Source organism: Mollisia scopiformis (assembly GCF_001500285.1).
Source record: "Mollisia scopiformis unplaced genomic scaffold LY89scaffold_22, whole genome shotgun sequence".
Classification (NCBI taxonomy): domain Eukaryota; kingdom Fungi; phylum Ascomycota; class Leotiomycetes; order Helotiales; family Mollisiaceae; genus Mollisia; species Mollisia scopiformis.
The window spans coordinates 437,421-455,758 of record NW_017263602.1 but is presented as its reverse complement, the minus strand read 5'-3'; the positions used below and the strand labels follow the sequence as shown (position 1 = coordinate 455,758).

Sequence of the window (18,338 nt, the reverse complement as noted above, 5' to 3'; positions counted from 1 at the left end):
GGTTGGTTGTGGGGTGGGAGTGGGGAGAAGGGGAGGAGAGAGTAACTGTGTAGGATACTAGGAATAAGAAACCATTGCAACATACCAGGTGCTTGCTTCGTGATACGTCTTTATTGCTCTGTAAAAGTCCCAAAAGCCGAAGGACAATGAAATCCGAGAATATTTGGTGATTTATCCCACAAATAATCCTACAAGAACTACATGCGAGATTGCAACATCCCAAGCTTTGAGAGGGAAAATAAATATTTTCGAGTCCTTGCATTATTTTTTCAGAGTTGATACCTACAGAACGCCAAGTCTATGCACTCTATGCCAATGTATTCCTTTCATGCATTCATTCATACATTCATTTCTCCTTGAATTCTTGTGAGAAAATCTTCTGCCAAACATCCATCCATTTCTGCTGCTGAGAAGTAAGAGCTTTCCCAGGAGTCTTGAAGGATCGTGTCATGATATCTCGTAAACGTGATCGGAGGGTCTTGATCACAAGCATGGTCTTCCAATCCGAAACTGCAAAGCGAGCGCGATTACCGTCGATAATGAATACTCCCGAGTACATCTGGCTGATATTAGTTGCTGCTTAAACATGTAAAGGAGAAGAACGTACATCGCAACGAACATCTCCACACAGAAGAGCAATTGCGAATTCTTCTGCAGCCGTTGTCTCGTGTGCATTGTAGAACCTGTAAATGTTAGGCATTGTACCCAAAGATTTGGATTTACGCTTACTGTTTCGCCTGCATAATATGGTAGAAGGAGAGCCATTTGAGTTCATGGTGGCCCTTGTTGACTGACGAAGGATGCAAACTGATCGATTGGTTGTTGGCAACGTTTCGGAACCCTTTACCATCGCGCACAAGCAATTTTGGGTAGAAGCTCCATGCAATCACAGAACTTGTGATAACATCATTATCACTGTTAACATTGGCTCGTTGCGGGATGTCAAAGAATTGTCGTCGCCTGCTCGAGTACCGTGATCTAGAATAGTGAGTAAGTTGACATAAAAAGAACCCGGTAAGAGTTACCTATTCAATGAGATGCTCTCAGCCTCAGTGAGGGGCAGGAAGCCGGAATCCACAAGACACAAGACAAGCTGTCCCTTTAGTTCCTCAATGCTCGACAATGTTTGTTGACTTAAGAAATTCTTTTTGCAGAATTGATACTCCGAACCTCCAGTCACACAAACTCGTCTCCAGGCTAGGTATGCATTGTACACAGTCAACAAATCAGAATCACCTGCTAGGTGTCAGCGGAAGTTTCATGATATAATAATCAGGACAAACGAGCCATGAGCCCACGCTTGGTATAGAGAAGTGTGCGAGATGAAGGAGGGGAGCAAAACTGACCTCTACGAAAAGCAAGACGGATTGTGTCTGCTTGTGCTCTCGCTCCAAATGGTGCAGAGAAAGGCGACTTTGAAGACAGCACGGCAGCTATGGTCACTGCAGCATCCAAACATTTGAAGATACTTCCTAAAAGCACCAACTTCCCAAGGAAAACGTCCAACGGCAATCGTGCTAACTGAATCCCAAGTGGTGTCAAATCTTCGCCAGGTGTTAGTGCTCTGACGTCTATGAGTGCGTCAACTGCTCGACGTATATTCTTGGCTGAGGGCGGATCTAATGCTTGACTCAGAGTCTCTTCGATACCACCAAGCTTGCAAATCTTGACTCGAATAGCTAAATCCTGCAAAGATAGGCGAAGTAGCTCAGGTGTTTGCTGGTCAGGCATCTAAGGAATCGTCAATTTTGTTCTTGGCACTCGGTACGAGGGCAGGGAGAGGTACTCACAAGCTCGTCATGCCTGTATTTCGTGAAGAGATGGAAGCAAAGACCCTCTTGGACTCTTCCAGCTCTGCCTCTACGTTGCTTTGCATTCGCCTTACTGATGAAGGTTTCCAAAAGTCTAGATAATTGCCTTCTCTCGTCGAACCTGATAAGTTGTAAGCATTTGTCTTACGAATGTTAGCAGCAGTCTGCAGTTACCTCATTTCTCGGTGCTTGCCAGTATCGACTACGCAAGTCACATCTGGTATCGTGATACCAGTTTCGGCAATGTTGGTGGCAAGAACAATCTTTCGTGTGCCTGGCGGGGGAACCAAGAAAGCAGCTTCTTGATCCTCACTAGCGATTGTCGAATGCAGCGGGTAGACAAACCAATTAGATGAGAAAACCGGGTGGCCAACAAGCATGTCGTTAAGCTGTCGAATCTCTCCAATACCAGGCAAAAATACTAAAATTGCTTGGCTGTACATTTCCAGACGCGAGTCTGTGGCAATCTTAGCAAGAAGTTGTGTGACCAATTCAAATTCGATACGATATTCGTCGATCTGAGCAATTGTATTTCGAGTTTTCGCACTAAACCCCTTTAATGCTTTTGTGTTTTCGGCCTTCGCCGCATCAGAAAGATCTGCATCTGCGGCTTCAGTATCGTCATCGTCAAGATCCTGAAACTTTTCATGTAGACCATTATCGATATTAAATCCAGTAAGCTCGACAGCATCCTCGAGATACCTGACTTCGACTGGGAATGTTCGGCCAGGGACAGAAAGCACTGGAGCACCATCCAAGTACTTCGAGAATCGTTCTGCATCAACTGTTGCAGACATAAGCACCACTTTAAGGTCAGGTCGCCTAGCCATGAGTTTGCGGAGTACAATCAAAAGAAAGTCGCTATCAATTGTGCGCTCATGAACCTCGTCCAGAACAATATGAGTTATATCTCGCAGGTCATTTGAGCCCTCGAGCATTCGCATGACGATGCCAGTCGTAGCGTAGACTAGTCGTGTCTCTTTTGAAGTATTTGATTCAAGTCGAATTGCGTATCCAATAAGGGATCTTGGGGTACCGAGATCATTCTTTCGTTCACCAAGCTCTTCACTCACACGTCGAGCAAGTGAAATGGCAGAAATTCGACGAGGCTCTGTACAATATATTTTACAGGCTTTGCCTTGCGAGAGCTGATGTTCCAAAATGAATGAAGGGACTTGGGTACTCTTTCCGCTACACCATTTCATCAGTATTTTCGCTGATATGCGGACATCAGTCCTTACCATCCAGTCTCTCCGCAGATGATAACCACCTGATGCTTCTCAATAGTGTCCAAAACCTCATCTTTGAAATGCCACATAGGAAGTTGCATTCTCGATTGCTGCATACACATTAGCTACTGTACGGCGAGGGGTGTAACAACAAACTGACGAGCATCATTTGGAAATTAGGTGTGCTACTCTTATCAATCCAAATTTTCTGGTATGCCTCGGGGGAAAGGGTCGATTTGTTGGCCTTGTCAGTGCCAGATTCTTCGCCATTTTCAAGAGGACGGGCTCCATTTCGATTCTTGAACGCGCCCTGAATCAAGACACCGTCTTCCAATTCACGATCTCGTCTCTCGCGAACCATGTCACGGAATCTTCGGATGACATTACGGTCAGCCTCGTCTGCTTTCCCTTTCTTTGTCTCAGCAAATTCTGTCCATAAATCTCTCCACACGGCTGGTAAGCGCAGAAACACTTTATCTTCCTTTCCCGATGAGCTGAAAAGCAGAAATAGTGCGGTGGTTGCAATGAAGGCTTCAGATTGTTTAGGCTCAGGGGCTGATATGGAAGTCATAATGAAGGTTTGGGACTTTGTTGTAGAGCTATAATCAACGCTAGTCGGGGGGGCTGATGGCTGGAGATCCTGCACTTTAGACCAAGAAATCTTTAAAGAGTGACGGTTAGAGTAACTTGAGTCAGATATCAATAACATCTGGATTTTTGCCGAAGAGTCCCTAGTGATTTGTCAGTAAAATAAATAACTTGAAGAGGCAGCAAGCAAATTATACCTAGCACGACAGGCTTCTTCGAGTACTCTCGTCGGGCTCACGCCAGTCCACTTCCCGAAGTCTCGGATTGTTACTTTGACGCCATTACTTCCGTTAACAACAGTGATGCTCTTTCCAGTAACTGGGTCTACTTCATTGACAGGCAGGCTTGCAAATAGATCTGCTAAAGCACTTTCATCGTCGCTATCGTTGCCTTCTAGTAATTCAGCGCCCATCCGAGCGGCTTCTTTGCTGACTTCGTCGTCTACGTCTGAATCAGCCAATGCTGCCAACTCGTCGCTGACATCCGGAGTAGCCTCAACAGCACGTCGATGAGCAGCATCTCTTTCGAGAAGTATGCGTTGAGCTTCCCATCGCTGATTCGCGATGTATTGGTCAAAGAGGACGTCATCTTGGATCTTTTTGATCTTTCTATCCAATTTAGCTCTTGTTAGATCTTGGCCGGTTCCAGATTTTGAAGGCGTCTGTTTCGGCCGAGGATTCGATGCGTTGGTTCCTGGTTTAGATCTTTGTCTTTCCATTTCAAACAACTTAGATTTGCAGTCTAGATATACAGAGAGGAGATCATCCGGATCAATGTCGCTATCATCATCAATAGGCACGATTCTCTTTGCAGGAGATCTCTGCCTCTCGGGATAGGGTAATGGGCCACGCGTAGTACCATGTCCTAAATGTCTCGTATCAGACTCTGCCTGAGGAGTAGAATAACCAGATGGTAAGGGGCTGTCCATAGGGGTTTCTGAAACTTGGAATCAGCACAGCAATAATGTAACAACTTAGGGTCTGTACCTGTCTGGGATTTTGACACCATTGCTCCTCTTCTTTGCCAATTTTCGTAGTCTGGGAGACAATCTCGTGGACATTCCCGAGCAAGCCAGTCCAGAGATTCCTCCATACCCCAGATCGAATCTTTGTTTCCAGAAATGATCTTGTCTGAAATGTCAAGAACATATCGTAGGGCCAAAATGACTTTGTCTTCTCTAAAGCCTGACCCAACCAGAGCTTGCTGCAAAGTCCAGAGACGAACCGTTAACTCTTCCTCTGAGACCTGCTTTGCTGCATGGGCATTTTCGTTCGCCTGCCCCGCAAACCGCCCTTCTGTTTGTACAAGATCTAATATTTCCTCCATAAGCTCCGGGGGTAGCCACCTTCTTGTGATCAGATTGTCTGCTTGCCCTCTGAGGACTCGGCGATCCGTCTCTAGTCTCGTCTTTTGTCGGAGAGCATCTCTCTTGGATTTCTGTGCATGCTTCTCTACCAGAATTTGAAGCTCTGATTCTTCCAGCTGCTTTTCGAAGTCTTCAGCAGATAATATGTTCCCTGAAGCTATTGATGCTTCGGGATTCAAGGCGGAATTTTCTGGAATTCCTTTTTCATTACTCTCGGCATTTCCTTGCGACTCTGTAGGCGCTGGTACTGGGTCGGGTTCAGCGATTTCGACTTTTGGTTTGGAAGCAATAGACGTAGTTGCAAAACCTCTCGCAGGGTTCGAGGCTGGCTTCTTTTTCTTCTTTCCTGGAGCCATGATAGAATTTTGGTGGGTGGTTGTTCAAGTATCAAATTGCGAATATGTGCGGGGTGGTGTTGACATATGACGCTCGAGCTTGACGCGGTGGACGCTCAAGACTTTTTTTTTTCAAGATCGCTAAGACAGCACGACCACCTCTAAACTGCGACCAAGGAGCCCACGAACGCGAAATAAGGCGCCAGGACTGCTTGGTCATGACAATATTCTCGATTCTACAATATGACTGAGGTGGAGGTCAACGGGATAGCGGCGGGCGTGGTGGACCTAGATCTCAAAACATCACTCTCTTCTTCATCAACTTCAAGGCGGATCAATACCCTCGCAATCTTGCAGGAGAGGCTCTCAAAGAATGGTTTGAAACCTCATTCACCCCAATATTCCCAATTGTTTGTCTGCTAACTAATTTTGGAACAGAAATCAGCCCGAAATTATTCCCCCCTCTTCTACAGCTGTTATTTGACACGCATGCATACTATCGCGACCGCCCCTCTCGTCGAGCTGTTGAGCAATGTCTAAGACTTGCTTTTCGCTCAGGCTGTGCTCCTCCAGCATTAGCGGGCTTCATCAAGAATCTAGAGGCCGAGTCTTTGAAGCTAGGGATCGCCCCCAGCAATGCTTTTGTTCTGGTAGAATGGTGTAGCATGCTTCTGCAGGTGCTGACTGGAACCGACTACTGGGATATCTGGGGCTTCCAAGTTCTCGAGAGCCATGCTCGATTGCTGGAATTGTGTGTTGGAGAGTCTCCGCGGGACAACATTAGACAAACCGCACTGCGCGTCACATGGCGAGGACTCCGGGAGGCATTCTCTATACCCGAGAAGAGGCAAAATGTGATGAAAGGAGCTATCCAGAAACTTGCGTCAAAAGGTGCTCAGTCATCTGCGAAGAATGCTATCATGCTTGGAGCTATCGCTGGAACATGTGCGAGGAATTTCCAGAAAGAGTCCACGAAATCGTCAGAGATGAAAGAATGTCTCACGAACAAGAAATCCGAATACTACGCATTCTACATTCGAGAAATCATTGGTTCGCGGACTCTTGTACCAAGCCACATATCGAATGCTTTACATGACTTCTTTGCTTCGTTCGCAACAAAGGAGGACATAGAGAGGGAGATTGTTCCTGCTCTGGAAAAAGCTCTGCTTCGTGCACCGGAGATAGTGCTCAATGATCTCGTTACGCCACTGTTTCGTTCCCTTCCTGATACGATAGATCTTACAAGTATTCTTAAGAACAACCTTCTCAAACCTCTGCTTTCCAATATCAAGTCAAGCAATGCTACTATTCGCTTAGGAGCGCTTTCGGCACTTCGTGCTGCGGCTCCCAAGTGTCACGAGGTGAATGTTATTGCTGAGGTTGCAGAAGAGATTGTTACCCCTCTCAAAGCTGGAAAATTGCCTTCCGCTGATCAGAGAGCTAACCATGCCGAGATGCTTGCTCTACTCCCTGTCACAGAGACAACAGCTACCAAGATTGGTTCAGCTATTACCGCCGTTGTCGGCAAAGAAGCAAACGAGGCAGCGCTTACATCGGAGACATCAGCCCTCCTGCATTATGTAAGTTGGGCAATACAGCATGGAATGGATCTGGATAAGCAAATGACAGATGCTTTCACCAAAGGGATCTCGGATAAAAAGGTACCTTTCAAGAGTCTTTGGACCGGACGACTGGGTGAACTGTTCTGGGCCACGGATGATCATGAGATTTTGCGAGGCAAATTAGCTAAACTCGCTGAATGCACAATCTCACCTCTTATGGATATCTGGCAGGAAGTCACGGCGAACCCTTTGGCTGCAGCACAGTCTGGTCTCGTCGCCAGCGCTTTTGTGCTTACTGCTATTGCCTTTACGAAGCTACCACATGTTTCGAATAGCAAGGTTGATACGGCTCTGAAGAAAGCTCAGATAGGAAGACAAGCCTTGGTTATGGAGCCAAAACCTTCCTTCCTGTTGAACCCACGCATTTATGGGAAGCTTACAAGTGAGGAGGATTTCATCTGGCTTCTTCGAGCTCTTGCATCCACTGCACAAGATGTCGTTACGTCTGATACAGTTTCACCTAGCTCTATTGCCTGGTCTCAAGCCGTAATATTCTGCATATGCTCTTCAACCGTCAAGCCGAGTGTTAGAAAGAATGCTTCCGAAACCTTGACTAAGCTCTACCTCAATTATCCTTTAGCAATTGTCAAAGTTATCGTGTCGGGACTTTGGAGGTGGCGAGACTCCATCGAATCAGGCGACAAGGATAGTGCTGCTGTGTTGTCTAAAACAGAGAACAGCAATATTCACCATGTTATTCGAGCCATCTGTCTATCCCCAGCAGAAGTCACTCAGCTTGGTGGTCAAGTCGAAATGTCTGTCCGGATGGAGCAGATGATTTTACTGTTGGTTCTATCTCGACAGGAATTGTTACCGCGAGTGAGCTGGATCCAGCTGTGTCTCAAAGTTGAGGTAGATCCTGGCAACCTTGCCAGGAAATCTGGAGATGCTCTGGTTCAGCAGATACTTGATTGCACTAGATTTGACGAAAAAGTATGTTCTCATGCATCACTCCCCAGTTCAGATCATTAACTTGACAACAGGCGACCTTCCAAAGATCCGACAATGTCAAGATCGCTGCTTTCCAAGCAGCAGCAGAACTTGCCTTTGTGGCCCCCGATGCAATGACCCCTAGAATTGTAGAGCTTCTTGAAAATGATCTGGACTCAACTCAATTGACTAACATCGGCCCAACAGAGGCGGCTATCTTCAGAACAGAAGAAGGCACGGCTTTTGTCGATGTGCTCGCGTCCAAGTCCCAAAGCTATGTTCCCAACAAAAATACAAAAGATTACGACACTTTGAAGTGGGAAGAAGAGTTACGAGCTCAGCTCGCACAGAAGAAAGGACAACAGAAGAAACTCACTTCCGAAGAAACTGCCAAGGTTAATGCTCAGTTGAAAAAGGAGTCTGCTATTCGTCTGCAGATTCGCCACCTTCAAGCAAAGCTCCTCCGTGGGTTTGGTATCATCAACAGCCTAGCCACAGGACCGCCTACTGAAGCAGGTCTTTGGATGGGGCCGGCTGTCAAGGCATTAGTGGAGGTAATTAAGGCTGGTGCTGGGCTCATCACAGGCAATGCAGCTCCCGATGCGTACATTGCCTGCGCAGAACGACTTCCGAGCCGCGTTGGTGCTCTGAGGCCATTCATAGGTATCGCGACATTGAGAGCTTTAAATGTACCACACCTTCCAGAGCATCTAGAGGAAGAGCCTCTAGGTGCGTTGATTACCAGAGTCCTTTATCGACTTCGCTTCTCTGGAGAACAACGACCTTTCGATACAGTCTCCTTGATCTACATTCTCCCTCTTGTCTTTCTCGTCCTGCGCGAGAAAGGCTTTGGAGAGTCTGATGACGCTGAAGCTCAGATTGTCTTAGCTTTAGAATTCTTATCTTACCATACAGATGCCTGCTCTGACGAGCTGGTACCACGCGAGGAGATCTTGTCTGTGCTAATATCATCGATGCAAAACTATAATCAGCATTACAAGATGATCAAAGATTGTCTGGCAGATCTTTGCCGTTGTATTGCGCCGAACATAACTGAGATCGAGCTGTCAATCCTTGCCCGCGGAGCAATTGTCCCGCAAGTTTCGGTTCGTTCCTCAGTCCTACAATCAATTAGTGCTGAGATCGATATGAGTGATGTAGACTTCTCTGACGAGATATGGCTCGCTTGTCATGACGACGTGGAAGAGAATGTCGAGCTTGGAAAAGAAATTTGGGAAGAGAGCGAATTTACAGTCTCCGAAGATGCTCCCTTCAGGATGCTGCCTTATCTCGAGATTGTGGACAAGCAATTGAGACGAGCGGCGGCAAGATCGTTAGCGGCAGCTGTGAAATTACGGCCATCAACATTTCAAGATGTGTTAGAACGCTTGAAGTCGACATATCAAGAGCTTGCAAAGCCCCGTGTGCCCCAGCTCGACGAATACGGCATGCCCAAAAAGATGGATCTGTCGGATCCCTGGGAGGCTAGAAACGGTATAGCTCTTGCGTTCAAAGAGCTAGCTCCCATTTTCGAGATTAGCCTACTTATTGCATTCTTGCAATTTCTGATTGAAGCTGGTCCTCTTGGCGACAGAAACCCAAATGTGAGAGAAGAAATGGTAGAAGCAGCTACCAGTATTATCGCACTTCACGGCAAAGACAAGGTGGAGGAACTAATGAAAACCTTCGAACAAACTCTTGAAGCTCCAGACAAAGGCTCCGAATTCGCGGATCGAGTCAATGAAGCTGTCATCATCATGTACGGAGCTCTCGCTCGACATTTGAAGGCGGGAGATCCACGAGTTCCTAAGGTAGTGGAGAGGCTGCTAGAGACTCTGAGTACACCTTCTGAAGCAGTGCAATACGCTGTTGCTGAATGCTTGCCGCCACTGGTACGTGCGTCGAAAGAGCAGAATCCAGAGTACATCAGGCATGTTCTCGATCGCTTGTTCAATTCCAAGAAATACGCTGCTCGTCGCGGTGCCGCCTATGGACTTGCAGGTATTGTTCATGGCATTGGTATACTAGCTCTGAGAGAATATCGTATCATGTCAACGTTGAAAGGTGGGATTGAGAACAAGAAGGATGTCAATCATCGTGAGGGTGCATTGTTGGCATATGAATTATTCTCAACGATTCTAGGGCGAAACTTTGAGCCTTACGTTATTTTAATCGTACCCCAGCTCCTTTCCAGCTTTGGAGACGCCAGTGCGGATGTACGTGAGGGTTGCTTAGCAGCCGCAAAGGCCTGTTTTGCAAGTTTGAGCTCATACGGTGTCAAGCGAATATTGCCTACGCTCTTGGAGGGCCTTGATGACCAACAATGGAGAAGTAAGAAGGGAGCATGCGACCTTCTGGGTGCTATGGCCTACCTTGATCCTCAACAATTAGCCCAGAGCTTACCTGAGATCATTCCACCATTGACTGGGGTACTCAACGACAGTCACAAAGAAGTTCGACTTGGCGCAAATCGAAGTCTGAAACGCTTTGGTGAAGTCATCAGCAATCCCGAGATCAAAGGCCTTGTGGACGTACTGCTTAAGGCTCTTAGCGATCCTACAAAGTACACAGACGATGCTTTGGACTCTCTCATAAAGGTACAATTCGTTCACTACCTGGATGCACCATCACTTGCACTTGTAGTTCGCATTCTAGAACGTGGACTAGGGGATCGCTCGGCGACCAAGAGGAAATCATCTCAGGTCATTGGCAGTCTGGCCCATTTGACGGAGCGAAAGGATTTGATCTCGCATCTGCCAATTTTGGTCGCTGGTCTCAAAGTTGCTGTGGTTGATCCTGTGCCCACCACACGTGCAACTGCCTCGAAAGCCCTTGGCTCACTGATCGAGAAGCTTGGCGAAGATGCTCTACCTGATCTTATCCCAGGATTGATGCAAACACTGAAATCAGATACTGGTGCTGGTGACCGACTCGGATCTGCTCAAGCTCTGAGCGAGGTCCTTGCTGGTCTCGGTACCAGTCGCTTGGAAGAAACACTGCCCACAATCTTGCAAAATGTTGCTTCCTCAAAGCCTTCTGTCCGAGAAGGTTTCATGTCACTCTTCATCTTCTTGCCTGTTTGCTTCGGCAACAGCTTCGCAAACTATCTCAGCAAAATCATTCCACCAATTCTAAGTGGTCTGGCTGATGAGATCGAGTCCATTCGTGACACCTCCCTCCGAGCTGGACGTCTTCTTGTCAAGAACTTCGCAACTAGAGCTATCGATCTCTTGTTACCCGAGCTGGAACGAGGTCTTGCTGATGACAGCTACAGAATTCGTCTTAGCTCTGTGGAATTGGTGGGCGATTTGTTGTTCAACCTCACAGGCATCAACGCCGGTACCGAGCAAGATGAGGTAGAAGAAGGTGCCCAGGAAGCAGGAGCCTCGTTACTGGAAGTCCTTGGAGAAGAGAAGAGAAACAAGGTCCTCTCGTCTCTTTACATTTGTCGTTGCGATACGTCTGGCTTGGTTCGTACCGCCGCAGTCAATGTTTGGAAGGCTCTTGTGGCCAGCCCAAGAACTCTTAAGGAGCTTATCCCAACATTGACCCAACTTATCATTCGCAGACTAGGAAGTTCCAATATGGAGCAGAAAGTTATTGCGGGCAACGCACTCGGCGAGTTGATTCGAAAAGCTGGCGACGGAGTCCTATCCAGCTTGCTTCCTACACTAGAGGAAGGTCTGCAAACATCGACAGATACCGATGCCAAGCAAGGTATCTGCATTGCTCTTCGAGAACTAATCTCATCTGCTTCTCCTGAAGCTCTGGAGGATCACGAGAAGACTTTGATATCAGTAGTCCGAACCGCTCTTATCGATTCCGACGAGGAAGTCCGAGAAGCTGCCGCAGAAGCTTTTGACTCTTTGCAGCAGATTCTTGGCAAGAGAGCTGTCGATCAAGTGCTACCCTATCTTCTTAACCTGTTACGCACAGATGAAGACGCAGACAACGCTCTATCTGCCCTCTTAACGCTACTTACCGAGACAACAAGATCAAACATCATCTTGCCTAACTTGATCCCAACCCTCACGACCTCTCCAATTTCGTCTTTCAACGCCAAAGCTTTAGCATCCCTATCCACTGTCGCTGGCTCTGCCATGACCCGAAGATTGCCTACGATATTGAATGCGTTAATGTCCAACATCATCTCCTGCAATGACGAGGGCTTACTCGAAGATCTCAACACATCATTCGACACCGTGATCCTTTCGATTGATGAATTTGATGGTCTGAACACGGCTATGAGTGTATTGCTTGGGCTCTCGAAGCACGATGACCACCGCATAAGAGCAGCTACTGATCATCATCTCGCAAAGTTCTTCGCTGCGGCCACTGTGGACTACTCTCGCTATAACCAAGATATCGTAAGAGCTTTACTTATATCTTTCGATGACCGGGATCCGGACGTAGTTCTAGCCGCCTGGACCGCGTTGAGCGAATTCACTAAACACATAAAGAAAGAAGAGATGGAAGCTCTTGTGTACTCCACACGACAAATCTTACAACATGTTGGAGTTGCTGGATCAAATCTGCCAGGCTTCAATTTGCCTAAGGGCATCAATGCCATCCTACCTATATTTTTACAAGGTCTCATGAATGGCACCGCAGAGCAGAGAACACAAAGTGCTCTTGCCATCTCGGACATTGTAGATCGTACAAGTGGGGATGCTTTGAAGCCATTTGTCACTCAGATAACTGGACCGTTGATCAGAGTGGTATCCGAACGCTCAGTCGACGTAAAAGCAGCGATTCTGTTGACTTTGAACAATCTCCTCGAGAAGATTCCTACATTCTTGAAACCCTTCTTACCTCAACTTCAGAGGACTTTCGCCAAATCCCTGGCAGATACATCAAGTGAAGTTTTGAGAACTCGAGCAGCCAAGGCACTAGGCACGTTGATCACACTCACTCCTCGAATAGATCCACTCATTGCTGAGTTGGTCACTGGATCAAGGACTTCTGATTCAGGTGTTCGTAACGCCATGCTGAAGGCCCTCTACGAAGTCATCAGTAAGGCAGGAGCGAACATGAGTGAGGCATCTCGAAGCGCTGTTCTTACTCTTATCGACACTGACCCAGAGGATAATGATGTTTCTATGGCAATCACAAATGCTAAGTTACTTGGAGCTCTGATTAAGGTTGTCCCCTCGGAGAGTGCTGTTGCCCTCATCAAGAACAGAGTCTTACCAAGTCACTTCACTCAGTCCTCTGTACTGGCTCTGAACGCTGTGCTGCTAGAATCCCCAGCGACTTTAACGGAGACTGCCTTCGCCGATAGCTTACCACAAAGCATCTGTGAAGGCATGCAAAACAAGAACGTGAGTGTAAAATCTTTGCTTATTATAACTTTTGCTAACATAATCAGAACTTCATTTCTGACAACTGCGTCCTCGCGGCCGGAAAATACCTTCTATCCGACTCACGCAGCAGTGACTATGAGACGATCAAGCCAATATTCGAGACACTTGCCACATTGATAGGACCTGGACAGTCGGCTGACACTCGACGTCTAGCTTTGGTGGTGGTGCGAACTGTGTGCAGACATCACATGGAGCTCGCTCGTCCTCATCTTCCACTACTCGCACTTCCCGTCTTTGCTAGTGTTCGAGATACCATCATTCCTATCAAGCTGGCGGCAGAAGCAGCATTTATGGCGCTATTCAATGTCGTAGATGAGGAGAGCAAAGTATTCGACAAGTATCTTGCATCTCAAGATCTAGCTGCCAACCAAAAGCGGAGCATGCAGGATTACTTTAAGCGTGTTGCATTGAGGCTGGGAAATACTGCACGAGAGAGGAAAGAGGCAGAAGGTGGACAGGGCGGCTTGGGACTCTCTCAAGATGAAGTTGATGATGAAAAGGAGATAGCTTCGGTAGGAAGAGTCGACCTTGGAGAGGGAGCTTTTGATGAGTGATGAGTTACGAAAAGGCATGGGAGGTGGTCAAAAAGCGTGCATTGTATTTGGAGGGATCGTTTTTAGACGAATGAATTCTTGCGTAAATACAGTTCAGTTTGTCAATTGATAATTCTGTGCAAATCCTAATTTAGTAACTGCTTGAGACGTTTCATTAGTGCGATATCTTCCTATTTGCCTAGGGAAGAAAGCTCAGGGTACACAAGCAACAGAAAATCTCAACGGAAGAGCTCGGTCATAGTTCCACATTTCTTGTAAGAATGCTCAATTCCGCATTGAACTCCGTACAACAAGGATAGACTCAATCCTCCCGTGTTTTGAGGCGCCGCTCACGTGATAAGGTTATTGACTCGGGCATGACCTGCTGAAAGTGAGCCGACGGTCAGACTTTGGTTGATGAATGCTCCCAGCTTATGCTATAGACTTCTATGAATGGTAGCAGATGTAGTTACTGGGGAAATAGTTGAAGTTGATTTTCAAAGTTGGACATCGGCACGTGGTTTGAGGGCTAGTCCCCACACCACACAAAATTTCGATAATTGCTAACCGAAGTTGACGAGTTCACGACTCCTCTTTTTTGAACCTCGAACACCCAACGACAACCATCTTCGACAACCACAGGAATCCGTCAAGATGTAAGAAAAGCCTGCTCCTTCATGTTCCCGACAGATTCAGCGTCCTTGCGCGATGGCAGACGTTGTATGCGCCGGATCAGCAGATGCGTCATAGACTTCCCCTCTTCAGAAGCCGCCGTCAATACACAGATGCTAACATTATATTCTCACGATAGGGGATCTCTCCGTACCCAAAAACGATTGGCCGCCTCCGTCGTGGGCTGCGGAAAGCGCAAGATTTGGCTCGATCCCAATGAGACCAGCGAGATCTCCAATGCCAACTCCCGCCAAACCATCCGAAAGCTTGTCGCAGATGGCCTCATTATCCGAAAGCCCGTCACCATGCACTCCCGAACTCGCGCCCGTGAGCTCACTGCTGCACGAAGAATTGGTAGACACCGTGGTTTCGGTAAGAGAAAGGGTACCTCCGATGCTCGTATGCCAAGGTACGAATGGTGTCAAGTTCAGATAAGGAGGCATATGCTGATATTTCTACAGCCAAGTCGTCTGGATGCGCCGTCTCCGTGTCCTCCGTCGTCTCCTAGTCAAGTACCGTGCCAGCGGCAAGATCGACAAGCACCTTTATCACGAACTCTACCACCTCAGCAAGGGTAACACCTTCAAGCACAAGCGAGCATTGGTTGAGCACGTAAGTTGTTACGGAAGGACAATTAGTACATGAGCTAATGGGTATATCAGATTCACCGAGCCAAGGCTGAGAAGGCCCGTGAGAGAGTCCTGAAGGAGGAGATGGACGCCAAGCGTGCGAAGACCAAGGCTGCCCGTGAGAGAAAGCAAGAGAGAGTGGTTGCCAAGCAACGTGCACAATTCGGTGAGGAAGAGGAAGCTGAGGAGAAGTAGACTGGGATCGTTTTGTGATGGCAGCATACGGGGTGTATTTGGCAAGGTCTAAAAATACAGGCCGGTTGCTTTGACTCGTTTTTCTTGCACTATTCACGGAAATAGCATCACGATTTCGAACCAAGGTCCTTTCAACAAGAATTTGTGATATATGTAGACTTCATTTGAGTGTGAGGGAGCTGCAGAATGTCATGTTCCGGTACACCCGTCCTTAGTTCAACATTCGAACGCCACCATGGGATTAACAAACAGAGCCTCTATCACAAACATGGGCGGATGGACAATTCCAGTGGTCTCTACTCGTATAATGCTTCGGTGGAATGCTTCTCCATAGACATGAATGACAACCAAATATCGTACAACAGACACTTCAGCTCCGCGCACGCGACACAGGAAACGAGTCGAAAATGTCGGAGTTATCTCCGCAAATGTAGGAATCAACGCCAAAATCATGAATCACCATTTCCACAGACCGACTGATCTCAATCCTTTGCATCCAGCTCAATACCTCATTTCGTGAGTAAGTGAAGTGTTTGAAGATCGCAGAAGTCAACGAGAAACGAGTTTCAAGAAGGATCACAACCAACAGTGACGGATCAGATATATTCACATTGTCCCTCAATTGAGTGGTGAGTGTGAGCCCGAGACATATCAACATCGCCCGCCGGTTAAGGCCAGAGCTGTACCCAGTCGTAAAGGCAATCGATCATTTCCGCTTTAGTTGTGTGAAGAAGAAAGAAAGAGAATTTGGAGAGGCGAAAGTTACGATATCACCCCCGTTCAGCGCTAAGACCAATCCGTTTGGTGGGCACGGCAGGGAAAACAATCTTGGAAGAACGATCGTGAAAGTTCGGCCATTTCTGTCCGGAGTTCGGATTTCCGTCTGTAACCGTGCGAGGATATTTCTCGTCGAGGCGGTAAGTTCAATTGAGTTCTCAATACTTTCTTCATGGTTGTGCTGATCGTCTGGAAGTCGTTATGTCGCTCTTCAAGGGAGCCTCAAGGTCGTTGGCTAGAGCTGCGGTTGGACGAGGGAAGCCAATATGTGGTGCCAGACGAGCTTCGTCCATGACAGCAGAGTCACAACAAAAAGTACGTTGTAATCCTCAGTAACACTCTTATTTTGTTCTAATCATTCTTTAAAGCTTCTCGCAGCAGACCTCGAACATGCAGATCCTCAAATATACAACATCCTCCAAAATGTAATGTCATGACGCCCATGATTTGTGTCAGAGCTTCATATTCATGAATATACAGGAGAAACGAAGGCAAAAGCACTTTATCAACCTCATTCCCTCCGAAAACTTTACATCCCAAGCTGTTCTCGATGCACTCGGAAGTGTTATGCAAAGTACGTTCTTAGAAAGGAAGTGGGTGACTCTTCTCTGACCCTTGGTAGACAAATACTCTGAAGGTTATCCTGGAGCAAGATATTATGGTGGAAATGAATTCATCGACGAGGCAGAGAGATTATGCCAGAGCCGTGCTCTGCAGACCTTTGGGTTGAAAGATTCAGACTGGGGTGTTAATGTTCAGCGTAGGTCAAGGACATCTACTAGCATAACATTGACTGACTATGGAAGCTTTATCTGGATCTCCTGCCAACCTCTACGCATACTCCGCACTCCTAAATACGCACGATCGCATAATGGGTTTGGATTTACCACACGGTGGGCATCTTTCCCATGGATACCAAACACCTACAAAGAAGATTTCTGCCATTTCAAAATATTTCGAGACCTTACCATATCGTTTGGACGAAAGCACAGGTCTCATTGACTATGCCAAATTGGAGGATCTGGCCACGCTATACAGGCCGAAGTTGATTATTGCCGGTACGTCTGCTTACAGCAGACTGATTGAATACGATCGCTTTCGAGAAATCGCCGACAAGGTCGGAGCATACCTTTTAGCTGATATAGCACACATCTCTGGGTTGGTAGCTGCCAAGGTTATCCCAACTCCATTTGAATACGCGGATGTTGTCACCACAACTACACACAAGTCATTAAGAGGACCTCGAGGTGCTATGATCTTCTTCAGGAAGGGAGTACGGAAAGTCAACCCCAAGACTAACGAGCAGGAGATGTGGAATCTTGAAGACCCTATCAATTCTTCAGTCTTCCCAGGACATCAAGGTGGACCTCATAATCATACCATTACAGCACTGGCTGTGGCGCTTAAGCAAGCACAAAGTCCAGAGTTCAGAGCATATCAAGAAGCAGTACTTCAGAATGCACAAGCGTTCGCCAAGCGATTAGGAGATCCTAAAGACAAGGGCGGATTAGGTTACTCTATTGTCTCAGGCGGTACAGACAATCATCTCGTTCTGGTGGACCTCAAACCTCAAGGTGTTGATGGAGCCAGAGTAGAGCGTATCTTAGAATTGGTGGGCGTCGCAAGCAACAAGAATACCGTTCCAGGCGACAAGTCAGCTCTGAAACCAGGTGGACTGAGAATGGGCACGCCAGCCATGACGACTCGAGGTTTCCAACCAGATGATTTCGTTCGGGTGGCGGATGTTGTGAACAGAGCAATTACCATCACCCAAAGACTGAACAAGACAGCCAAGGAGGCTGCTGAAGCGAAGGGCAGGAAGAACCCAGGAAGTGTGAAAGCTTTCATGGAGTACCTCGGAGAGGGTGATAATGAGAGCGAGATTGTGCAGCTGAGAAGTGAGGTCGAGGAGTGGGTTGGAACTTTCTCTTTGCCTTGGGAGTCCAGTACATAGGCATTTTGGTAAGGCGTAATGCAGTAGTGATATCTGAGTAGATTCAACACACGCTACTCAGTAACAATGGTAATGGTTTAAGGCATACACCGCTGTGTCACAGCCTTGGTTTCTGAAAATTGCTTTTTCTTAACTTTCTGCCTGTTCTAAATGTAAAAAAAGGTGTATCCGAAATGTATGTCATCTTCCGCTGTCAAAACTTTCATTGCAGGACAAACTTTTGTACCTCGATCGAGCAAAATTGTGTCAAAATAAATCCACAGACATAAGACAACTTAGTTTCTTCTGCAGCCTCGATCACCCCGCTATCTATACCATGACTCAGATAAGAAAA

At 47.1% G+C, this 18,338-nt stretch overlaps 4 protein-coding genes across 4 annotated transcripts; 3 read left to right on the top strand and 1 right to left on the bottom strand.

Moving 5' to 3' along the window:
• Positions 1-250: 250 nt before the first annotated feature.
• Positions 251-5,409, bottom strand: LY89DRAFT_653531 (P-loop containing nucleoside triphosphate hydrolase protein). Its single transcript, XM_018212257.1, has 11 exons — positions 4,615-5,409; positions 3,826-4,564; positions 3,201-3,771; positions 3,053-3,150; positions 1,986-3,002; positions 1,791-1,932; positions 1,347-1,731; positions 1,026-1,236; positions 730-978; positions 608-683; positions 251-559 (listed from the first exon to the last, which is right to left on the bottom strand). The coding sequence occupies exons 1-11, from the start codon at positions 5,348-5,350 to the stop codon at positions 347-349; spliced, it is 4,437 nt and encodes a 1,478-aa protein (XP_018066322.1). The 5' UTR covers positions 5,351-5,409; the 3' UTR covers positions 251-346.
• A 79-nt stretch (positions 5,410-5,488) lies between these two features.
• On the top strand, positions 5,489-13,881 carry LY89DRAFT_786121 (ARM repeat-containing protein). Its single transcript, XM_018222954.1, has 4 exons — positions 5,489-5,705; positions 5,768-7,884; positions 7,935-13,202; positions 13,250-13,881. The coding sequence occupies exons 1-4, from the start codon at positions 5,573-5,575 to the stop codon at positions 13,796-13,798; spliced, it is 8,067 nt and encodes a 2,688-aa protein (XP_018066321.1). The 5' UTR covers positions 5,489-5,572; the 3' UTR covers positions 13,799-13,881.
• Positions 13,882-14,403: 522 nt separating this feature from the next.
• On the top strand, positions 14,404-15,591 carry LY89DRAFT_688446 (uncharacterized protein). The gene is made up of 4 exons (XM_018215705.1): positions 14,404-14,433; positions 14,589-14,858; positions 14,911-15,061; positions 15,112-15,591. Coding segments are annotated over exons 1-4 (585 nt in total). The 5' UTR covers positions 14,404-14,431; the 3' UTR covers positions 15,274-15,591.
• A 470-nt stretch (positions 15,592-16,061) lies between these two features.
• On the top strand, positions 16,062-18,293 carry LY89DRAFT_688445 (SHMT-domain-containing protein). Its single transcript, XM_018215704.1, has 6 exons — positions 16,062-16,190; positions 16,247-16,365; positions 16,419-16,475; positions 16,531-16,624; positions 16,673-16,810; positions 16,857-18,293. The coding sequence occupies exons 2-6, from the start codon at positions 16,252-16,254 to the stop codon at positions 18,002-18,004; spliced, it is 1,551 nt and encodes a 516-aa protein (XP_018066319.1). The 5' UTR covers positions 16,062-16,190; positions 16,247-16,251; the 3' UTR covers positions 18,005-18,293.
• The last annotated feature ends 45 nt before the right edge of the window (positions 18,294-18,338 follow it).